Source organism: Coenobita brevimanus, chromosome 48 (genome assembly GCF_032717465.1).
Source record: "Coenobita brevimanus isolate Jiangsu-jjx chromosome 48, ASM3271746v2, whole genome shotgun sequence".
Classification (NCBI taxonomy): Eukaryota; Metazoa; Arthropoda; class Malacostraca; order Decapoda; family Coenobitidae; genus Coenobita; species Coenobita brevimanus.
Genome location: NC_137001.1, coordinates 22,285,239 through 22,296,345, shown reverse-complemented (window position 1 = coordinate 22,296,345; position 11,107 = coordinate 22,285,239). Strand labels below are relative to the sequence as shown.

General features: G+C 40.1%; 1 protein-coding gene across 1 annotated transcript in view; it reads left to right on the top strand.

The window, feature by feature from the left end:
* Positions 1–7,245, top strand: part of LOC145399224 (uncharacterized) — a 133,931-nt gene extending 126,686 nt beyond the window's left edge. The window contains exons 22-24 of the mRNA XM_080271913.1: positions 1,450–1,578; positions 3,322–3,582; positions 3,848–7,245. Coding sequence (XP_080128039.1) covers positions 1,450–1,578; positions 3,322–3,582; positions 3,848–4,036 — 579 coding nt within the window. The 3' untranslated portion in view covers positions 4,037–7,245. The remainder of the gene's footprint in view (positions 1–1,449; positions 1,579–3,321; positions 3,583–3,847) is intronic.
* Positions 7,246–11,107: the final 3,862 nt, after the last annotated feature.

Genomic DNA, 11,107 nt, shown 5'->3' with positions numbered 1-11,107 from the left:
AAAGACGTTAGGGAGCTTTATGGAGAGTATGGCGATATTGGAAGGATTTATATAACACAGAGCATGACATTAGAGTGTAGTAAACAAAATAAATCGCTTAGGAAAAGGTGTAAGGGAGCTATCAAAATTCTGTAGACGTGATGCTTTTTATGCATATCAAGGTGACAGACAGACGTAGCGATAGATATACAAGGAGGGGTTAATAGACTTGAAATGATGAGAAGTACACGTCTTTAAGGCCTGCAGTGTGTGTGTGTGTGTGTGTGTGTGTGTGTGTGTGTGTGTGTGTGTGTGTGTGTGTGTGTGTAAGGGTGAGTGAGTGGATGGGTGTGTGTGTGTGTGTGTGAGGGAGTGTGTGTGTGTGTGTGTGTGTGTGTGTGTGTGAGAGAGAGAGAGAGAGAGAGAGAGAGAGAGAGAGAGAGAGAGTCACGAATCTTCAAAGGGATGATGCATAATCAGTCATATATGTAAGTGCTTTTGATGGTTGCCTGGCTTGCACAGGCCAACCCAGAGAGAGAGAGAGAGAGAGAGAGAGGGAAGGGAGGGAGGGAAGATAAGGATATAACAGAGGAGGATGGGAGAGAGAGAGAGAGAGAGAGAGAGAGAGAGAGAGAGTCGCGTAAGAAAGCTCCCTAACACCCATTCTTAAGTGATTTATTTAACTTGTTACACCTTACTGCCCTCCACTGTGTTACATGATCTAATATCGCCATACTCTGCATAAATAACGTACAAAGGATATTAACCAGCCACACCCAATAATAAACCGCTAAGGAAGAGGTGTTAGGGAGCATAAATCCTTCCAACATCGCCATACTCTGCATAAATAACCACTAAAGGATATTAACCAGACATATCCAAAAACAAATCGCTAAGGAAGAGGTGTTATGGAGCACAGATCCTTGCAATATCCCCATACTCTGCACAGTAACGTTCAAAAGGATATTAACCAGGCATACCCAAAAATAAGTCGCCAAGAAAGACATGTTAGGGAACCTTCGTGACGAGAATAAAGCTTACCTGAAGAACTGAACTCATTACTTATAGAACACAGTGAAAAATAATGCACGTGTAAAATAAACCGTGTGTGTGTGTGTGTGTGTGTGTGTGTGTGTGTGTGTGTGTCAGTACATAATATTTTTGAATTTGATATAGAGAAGCGTTACATTTCACCTGTTCCTAATCCCAGTACTGTATTTTGTATTTTTAACACTGCATTTTCTCTGTTCCTGAATCGAGTACTGTATTTTTGTGTAGCTACTTTGAATTTTGAATATTTGTTTTGTATTTCTTTGGCAGATATAGAGAAGCGTTACTTTTCGTCTATTCCTAATCCCAGTACTGTATTTTGTATTTTTAACACTGCATTTTCTCTGTTCCCAATTCGAGTACTGTATTTTTGTGTAGTTACTTTGAATTTTGTATATTTATTTTGTATTTCTCTTGCAGATGCGCCAGCGTGAGAGTGAGGGTGGTGGCGGTGGCGGGGGCGAGGATGCCAGGCCGTTGAGTGAGGCCTCTTCCTGTTGCGATGCTGCAGATCCCGCGGTTAGGTTTCGAGAGAAGGCTAGGACACAAGTAAAGGCCTAGATTATTATTATTATTATTATTATTATTATTACTATTGTTATTATTTGGTGGTAGGTGGGGGCGCTCACCATCCACTCGCACGATGCAGTGCTGCATTGGGTGTCTGCCGTTTCCTCTCTTCCTTCCTTCCTCTTCTTTCTTTCCTTCATTCTTTCCTCATCCTTCTGCCTACAGGTGACTTTACACTCCCTCTTTCTTCTGTCTTTCTTTCCTTCATTCTTTCCTCTTCCTTCTGCCGATGGATGACTACACTAAGTGACAAGCCAAATGGTTTCCTGTACACCAGGAAAACATTTACCACACTGGGTGGTAACCATATGCAGTAACCAAATTATGGCGCCGGGTGGTTTAGTGGGTAATTATGACGCTCCAATCGGATTGAGCCTGTGTAGGTTTATATCCAAGGGATGGTTGGGGTTTATTGCTCATGTAATGCCACTCAGGGATGAGTGAGGCTGGTCACTGTCATCTTAAATGTCAGGACGAACTTGCCTAGCCCTGGGCTTCTACGCCCCTCATGGGGCAACATAGGACTGGATGATGGATGGATGGATGCATTATTATTATTATTATTATTATTACTACTATTATTTTCATTTTAACTGAGCTGTTTTTCGTAATTTTCCAGTTTATTTTCACGTAACTTTGAATGTTTTTTTTCTTCGTCATTTTCCCGTACAATTCACGTAGCAAGGGCACAGACAAGTTGGCATAGTTCTTTTGTCTCTAACTTCGTGCCGTTTTTCGTCACGTCCAGTATAGTTCACGTAGCAAGGATGTAGATAAATTGTTATAGTTTTTTCACTTTAACTTGGCCCAGATTTTCGGCCTTTTTTAGGGTAGAGAAATTGAGTTGTTTTATCCCAGCTTACAACACATATTCAGCTGATATTAGCTCGCCATTTTCTCTCTCTCTCTCAACGAGCCTTCCAACCTGTTTCTTCCTCAACTTTTGCCACATATATCTGCATCCTTACCCTGTGGTAGTAGTAACGTTGAAAGTAGTAGTAGTAGTAGTAGTAGTAGTAATAGTGTGGTGGTAGTAGTAGTAGTCATGCATATAATCAGGTGTCTTCTTCCTCAGTTATACAGTACACACGTCCCTCAGCTCCCTCCCTATCCCCCAAAAGGAGAATGGTGGACTGCAAGAAAGGGCAACTTCAGCCTGCAGTCCACTGGGTTCATGTTCAAATGCATGTGGGGGTTCCAGCTACTAGCTACCTCTGCTACTACTACTACTGCTACTACTACTACTACTGCCTCTTTTTCTACTACTGCTACAACTATTTCTTCTACTGCTATTACTACTGCCACTACCACACTATTACTACTGCTACTACTACTTCTACTACTATTATTGCTGCTGCTCCTACTACTACTACTATTACTACTACTACTACTACTACTACTACTACTGTTACTACTACTACTACTATTACTACTACTACTACTACTGCCACCACCACACTATTACCACTACTACTGCCACCACTGCTGCTACTACTACTTCTTCTACCACCATCACTACTTGAACTTTACACTACCACTACTTCAACTTTACTACTACTGCTACTACTACTACCACCACCACCACCACCACCACCACCACCACCATTACAATAACTTTACTACTGCTACTGCTACTACTACAACCACCACCACCACCACTACAACACCTTTACTGGTACTACTACTACTCCACAACTAATCCCCCATTTGTTCCCTTGGCAGAGGCCCCTCACACGCTACCTGCCAGTACGTTCAGAGCAGAATTTCGACCTCAAGCAGCACATAGAGAGCGCCGGCCACCAGATAGAGTTGTGCCCCTACCTTCACGTCACCTCCACTGCCTGCCGCGGGTACCTCCACAAGCTCGGCTCCAAATTCCGCACGTGGCAGAAGCGGTGGTTTGTTTTCGACCGGTCCAAGAGGGCATTGGTGTACTACAGCGACAAGAGCGAAGGGAAGGCACGTGGAGGGGCGTACTTCCAGGTGTGTGTTTATTGTCAGTCTGTTTATATGTCAGTCTATTGATCCATCCCTCTGAATGGATAGATAGAGGAGGTTTGGCCCTACATTTAATTTAGGTTCTGTATATTTTGACCTAAGTTCATTTTTATTGCATCATTTACCAGGCAGTGGAGAAGGTGTATGTGTGTTCGTTTCCTTGTTTTAATGTGTATTGCTTTCATTTCCCAGACTGTTGAGGTGTTTGTGTGTTCATTACCTTTCAATGTGTGCTGATTTTATTTTGCAGGCAATTGAGGAGGTGTATGTGGACCATCTACACTCTGTCAAGTCTCCGAACCCCAAGCTGACCTTCTGCGTCAAAACGTACGAGCGAACCTTCCACCTCATGGCACCGTCCCCCGAGGCCATGCGCATCTGGATTGACATCATCTTCACGGGAGCCGAGGGATACCGAGAATTTCAGGGGGGAACATGAGGAGGGATTGTGCTTTTGCCTTCTCGCTATTTTTTTGCTTTAATTTTGGATGTGGTGCTTCTTGGAAGACTGCCATTGCAGGAGAGGAGTGCCATTTTGTTTTCTTTACTGCTTAATGTGGCACTGCCTGGATGGCTCATTTGTAGACCAAATGAGCTTTTTGTATTTGTAAAGCCAAATTTGCTATTATATATTTTTCCATTCTTGGGCTGTAGAGCAGCTGTTTCCTTGTTTTGACAGACTGCGCACTCAGAACCTGCTAATTATGGTCAAACCCACGGCAGCTGTTGCGTGTGGAGGAAAAGTGACATTCATATTGTACCACTGCTGTGACCTTGAATAGTGCCTTTATATTTTACCACAGATGTGGGAGATGGTTAGCCACTATTGGCCCAGACTCTGTGGTAATGGGATGGTTCCTTTGTGTTCCTCTCAAAGTAGTTTATTATAAAAATTGCCTTAAAAAATGCACTGTTGGTGCCTTAGTGTATAGCATAGAAGAAGTGTCTGACTTCCTCACTGTGTGGCAATATATAAATTACTGAATGCTGTTGGTACACATTGAATAACCAGGAACAACATATTACCACAATAAAACACACACATACAGTACTTACTCACACACATGCACACTCACACACTTACATACAGTACATGTATCATGAGGATTTGAGGTATACATAGGGGAACAGATAATTTTCTCAGTACTGTATATTAATCTATAGACTACTTAGACAGTGGAAGTCAGTATCGACCACAGTACCAGTGTCTTGTTTTATATAATGTATACAGTAGTAGTGTAGGCGTTTTATTTTAAGCAGTTGAGGGTGTATGACGTGACCTTGCCAAAGAACTGTGTGTTTGTAAGAAAGTGACGCATTTTGTAGTAGTGTCATGGTGCCTTTTGCCTTAAGACTTTATACGTTTCTTAAGACCAGTGAAGGATAGATTATAACTCCTTGTTCTTTGACCTTTTGGATCTACCATTCATACTTAGCTTGCAAGATACTGTTGTACTGTATGTTACTCTAAATAGTGTATTTTGTAATTAGTATTTTGAATAACGTTTAGAGGTTAATTTCTTTTCAACACTTATTGAACGATAAGATGTAATTGAAGGCATTGTAAAAATATGATGAGCTGAAGGTCAACTAATTTAATTGGAATTTTTGAATCATGCACGGAGATTAATTGCTTTTCAACTTGAGTAATAGATGCAACTGGAGGTATCTGAAGATTTCATGAGCTGAAAGTCAGTTTGATGAAGGAAGATGTATATTACTGTAAAAATCTGGATTCAGAACTAGCAGTGTAATTTGCTTAGTGCTTAATTTCTTTCCAACATCTAAATGAATGGTACGATGTAATTGACACTGAAAAGATTTTATGGGCTCAGAGTTAATTTGGTAAAGCAAGATGTGAGTTTCTGTAAAAAGTAAGATGCTGAACTAGAGGACTGCTTTTCACTGCCCTACTGGCCTGAGAGATGTGAGGCTACAGTGGTGATAAGGAATAACCCAGTGATGGTACAGTGCTCCCACACATACCCTGCCACCAGCCACCATTGTTTGCCCTCACTGAATTGTTTATTGGCAGATGTTAAGGAGATTGAATGCTGTAATAATCGAGGATGTGAAAAGTAATAGAGCTTTATATATTCCATGTGTACTTGACTGAGGGAGAGCTTACGAATACAATGAAACCAGTGTGAATGATAAATTTCCACAGAATAATACGTATTGCTAGCTCTAGAGAATAAAAAGTTACTCTTCAATAAGTACTAAACTGTGCTGTACACTCAAGGAAAGTTCCATGTTATACACCTGTCCACCAGTTTGAATCTCTAAATGGGGAGAAGTGCTAGCAGAGTAGTAACCACTCATTCACGTTTGGTAATTGTGTGTGACGGGGGCGAGGATGAAAGGAGGAGGGGTAAAAGTCATCACCTCCCAACCCTCCTCTTCCCATAACATCATGCCTCTCACACACACTTGCCAGATAAGTGAGTTGTCTGTAATGGCTTTGCTAGCACTTGTCATGTAGAGAGGTGTAAACTAGCGAGAGAATATTTAGCATGGGACTTTCCTTGAGCCTGCAGTTGTTTTGGATATACTAAATGCCACAAAATGGAGTTGTTGTTTAATGAAAGTATAAGTGGCTGTAGTAAAAAAAATATGTTAGTCCCAGGTTACTCATTTTTGGTGTGTAGGGACCTGGGGCAGGTTTATCATAGCCCAGAACTTGAAAAAAACAATGGGGCTAGATGATAAGTGAATTTCAAAGCCTGCCATTTTTGTATGATTTTGACGACTTGGAGAAGCACCAGTATTTTTTGTCTGGTCTTCACTCCATTCCTTTTGCAGAGTAGAGTAGTTGTAAAAAAACAAATTTCATGTGGTATGATAGGAGTACAGTTTTTCATATTACAATTAGTACACTGCATCGAGCAATGAATATGTACAGACTTCCTAGGTGTTAAAATAGTTGAAAGTTGTTAGTGGTAAGTGTATGTAATTAGAGCAGAGGTTATGCTTCATACATGAAAAGGTGTACAGGCCATCACACCTTGAGATATGGGGGTCAAATTCTAAGTGTCTTCTGGATTTCATAACACCTCTTTCTTAGTGGTTTATTCTGCTTATTACACCTTATTATCCTCTTGTTTGTTCAATCTGTGTATCTATAGCCAGATGTGTCAGTCCTGCAAGGGGTGGCAACAAACAAATCGCCTCCATGTCGCCCTGTCCCCTGCCATTTTGCTGCCCTCCTCTCAGCTCACACACCCCTCTCTCTTTTATGTTACTGATGCAAACTATATTGGTATTAAATTGATAGAAATAGTATAAAAGAGAATGTTAATGGGTAATATTCAAAATAAATCACCCCAACCAGTGAGGATAAAGACCCTTATGAAAGTTACATCCCTATTGTATTTATTTTTGCAGTTTATATTCATTTTCTGAAACTCTTTTCTTTATTTTTTTATGTGATGAGTAATGAAGGACATTATAAAGCTGCTACTTACTGCTGCTGGTAATTCTTCGACTGATAACCATGGGGCCTTAACAAGACCTCTTATGTTGATTAAATAGAGTTGATTATCAGTTATTTGAAATCTGTTATTACTGCAGCTGTGCTCCAGCCTGAGGAAGTGGCTAAATTTGTACTGTACTGTAAACAATGTTATTTTCACTTAATATATTATGTACCCTGATGAATATCATTTCTTATTTGTCCATTTTAATATGTTGCCTGTTGCTGCTACATCTCTGCTTTGTATGTAATGCTTTCAGTGTAATAAAAGGAGATGGGTGGGTATGGGTAGTGAGTGGGTGCATGGCCCACAGGACAAAGGTAAGCGTCTAGTGCTGCACTGGGGTAGGAGTGTTGGCTTGACATCTCTCGCTTTCAGCTGCAGACGCCGGATAGCTCCTCAAGCAAATGGAATGGCAATGTATGTAAGTCCTTTCTTTCCGGCATACAGCCTTTCCTTTGTCAAGACCTCCAGAGTGCCTCCCTGTGGCACCACCCGGTAACTGGATTCTTGTTGATCCAGGCCAAACCTCTGGAGGATTGAGGAACAGGTTGGAGCCCTTGAGGTGTTGTGCGCACGGCCCACTGGTGTGTGGGTATGCCCTGCTGCTTCACCAGTCCAACCGGGGTTGGTGGGAATCGTAAGCCATGGTAGGCAGCCCACCTAAGAGAAGGAAAACTCTAATTTCAAACTGGGGATGGTGAGACTTTAAAGCCTAGATTGGCAACTCACCTAGAAGGAAAGTTCTGGTTACATACCAAGTTCCTGTACAGTATTGGAAAAAACAGGATGGTGGTGGTGTGGACAGCCTTTCACTATTTAGTTAATAGTTTTATACAACATGATAGCACAATATTCAAAATGTGAATGTAACTGCATAAACATGACCACAACCCCAAGTACAGTGAGGAGTGGTGTCTTGCATGGCAGAGTGGGCATCCGATGTGTTACCAGACCATTAGCCAGCTGTCACATCACAAAAAGATTCAACAATGGGAGAACAAAGCTAGGTAGGTGCTTGTGGAATCTTTAAATGTTGGCACACGGAGGAGGAGATTGGGTGGGGTGGTTTTATTGACAGTCTGTGTCTCATCTGTAAAATCATACAAGGTTGTTTTAATGAAATTCGGATCCTCAGTCTGTGCCTTACTCCAGGTAGAGATCAGCCTCAAAGTCATATACTCAGCAGTTGACTCATTTACCACTTGATCACCTCATAGTTCCTTTTTGACAAGTCCTTCAGTTCAACATGCAGACACTTACTCCATCTTCTCCTGCTGTGGATACATTTTCCATTCTTTTCATGGACAGATAGAGTCAACCTATGGCAGATTTGTACTAAATTGACAAAGATCCCAAATCCCTTTCATATTAGTCGATGCCCATGTATACTTTGAGTGGAAGATTAGTCGCATTTTATTCTGTTCACTCGAATTAGCCAGAAAAATGTCATCTGTTAAGCTTGAATGAATTGTAACAAAACATAACAGTAGAATACCTGCTTGGTGCTAGTCATGAAGGAGTGCTATGGAAAGGATGTAGATCCATTTTATTTTTTTGTCATTGAGCTACCGGTTTATGAAATGTCTCAAAAGGACAAAAATTTGGGCCAAGTGAAGGTGAAAGAAGTATATTATATAGATCTATCACCTTAAATTGTCCCAGGTTTTCATCTTTTTGCAACTTATTTCATATAGCCTAGTGAAAAAAAAGGTAGCCATTCCATAGCACCTCTTCGTGATTATCATATCCTGTTGTCAGTTCATTGTTTCAGCATTCATTATGGAGGAATGGGAATTTTAAGCCAAGTTACTGTGAAAATATAATAACTCTATCTTAAGTAATCACTCCCAGCCTCGTCCTCTAGTCCTGATAACTTTTTCCTGTCTAGATATTCCCCCTGCATGCTGTCATTTTCCACTACGTTGCATTTCTGAGTGTTCATTGTACAGTTTAAGCCTACTGTATATCCTTGATCAGCTTTGGTCATAGAATTGCAGGTGTATTTGAGAGACAGGGAGGGATAGTTTATTTCCATCCTACCAAATCCAGCTGTTGTGTCCCCCCCTGTCTACACACACACACACACACACACACACACACACACACACACAAGACCTAAAGAAGTATTTCTTAGAAGTTGATTGGGAAAATGAGCTTAGAGGACAAGATTTAAATGCTGTATATAAAAAATTTTGTGAATTTTATGAAATAGGAGTCCAGAATTACATCCCACAGCACAAAGAAGCAGATAAGAAAATACAGAAATGGTTCAATACAGAATGTAAAAAATCTAAAGAAAGAAGAGATTTGTTGTGGAATAGATACAGAAGACACAATAGTGAAAGGGCATATAACAATTACAAACAGGCAAGAAACGACTATACAAGAATAAGGAGGGAAGCCCAAAAACAGTTTGAGGAGGATATAATAAATAAAAGTAGTGATCAACCAAAGCTGTTTTACAGCTATATCAGAAGCAAAACCAAAGTAAAAGATATAATACAATCCATCACGGACGAGGGAATCACTTATACACAAGAGAAAGATATTTGTGAAGCACTAAATAAGAATTTCCAATTAGTTTTTACAGAAGAAAAAAATTTTGAGAGAGACTATGTGGAACACGCATGTCCACACATACTACCAGATATACAAATAGCAGAAAAAGTAATACAAGAGGAGTTAAGTAGATTAGACAGAGGAAAAGCAAGTGGTCCTGATGAAATTTCATGTTGGGTGTTACAAGAATGTGCAAATGAGTTAAGTAAACCATTATTTTTAATTTTCAAGAAATCTTTGAGTCAAGGGAAACTACCTGATATTTGGAAAAAAGCAAATATAGTCCCCTTATTCAAGAAAGTAAATAGACAAAATCCTCTCAACTACCGACCAGTATCACTGACCAGTGTTGTAAGCAAGGTATTAGAAAAACTTATAAGAAAAGCTTGGGTAAATCATCTAGAAAAACACAGTATGATAACAGAAAGACAGTTTGGTTTCAGAAAAGGAAAATCATGTGTTACTAATCTGTTGAGCTACTATGACAGAGTAACAAACACAATACAGGAAAGGGAAGGATGGGTGGACAGTATCTATTTAGATTTCAAGAAAGCTTTTGACACAGTACCACACCAAAGACTTTTATGGAAGCTGTACCATCAAGGAGGAATTCGAGGCAAACTGTTTTGTTGGATGCAAGACTTTCTCATAAAAAGAGAAATGAGGACAGTACTAAGAGGAAACTACTCATCATGGAAAGAAGTGACTAGTGGAGTACCACAGGGTTCGGTGCTGGCACCAATCATGTTTCTAGTGTACATAAATGATATAAACAGTAACACTGGAAATGAGAGCTATCTGAATATGTTTGCAGATGATGCAAAAATACAAAGGAGAATTACTAGCACAGACTCTTGTAGGGAGCTACAAGAAGAATTAAATAAACTTCATGAATGGAGTAGTACATGGCAAATGGAATTCAATGTGGACAAGTGTCATGTAATCAAGTTTGGTAAAAGTGGAAAAAGACCTGATTGGGATTATAAGTTAGGAAATAAAACCCTATACATATCAGAAAGAGAGAAAGACCTAGGTGTGATTATCAATAACAGACTATCTCCGGCTGACCACATCAGCGAGAAGGTACGGAACATGTATACACTGCTTGCAAATATGAGAATAGCATTCACATACATAAATGAAGACATGCTAAAAAGGATAATAACATCATTCATTAGACCAACCCTGGAATATGCATCAGTAGTCTGGAGTCCTCATCTCAAAAAGCATATAGACAAGATTGAAAAAGTTCAAAGGGCCGCTACAAGATGGATACCAAGCTTAAGGGACCTAAGCTATGAAGAAAGACTAAATAAACTGAATCTACCAACACTACAGGAGAGAAGGAAAAGAGGTGACATGATAATGCTATATAAGTGCATATCAGGAAAGGAGAAAATAGACATAAATGATTACTTAACATATGGAGAAGCATCAGCAAGAGGACACTGCAAAAAACTGCATAAGAAGAGAGG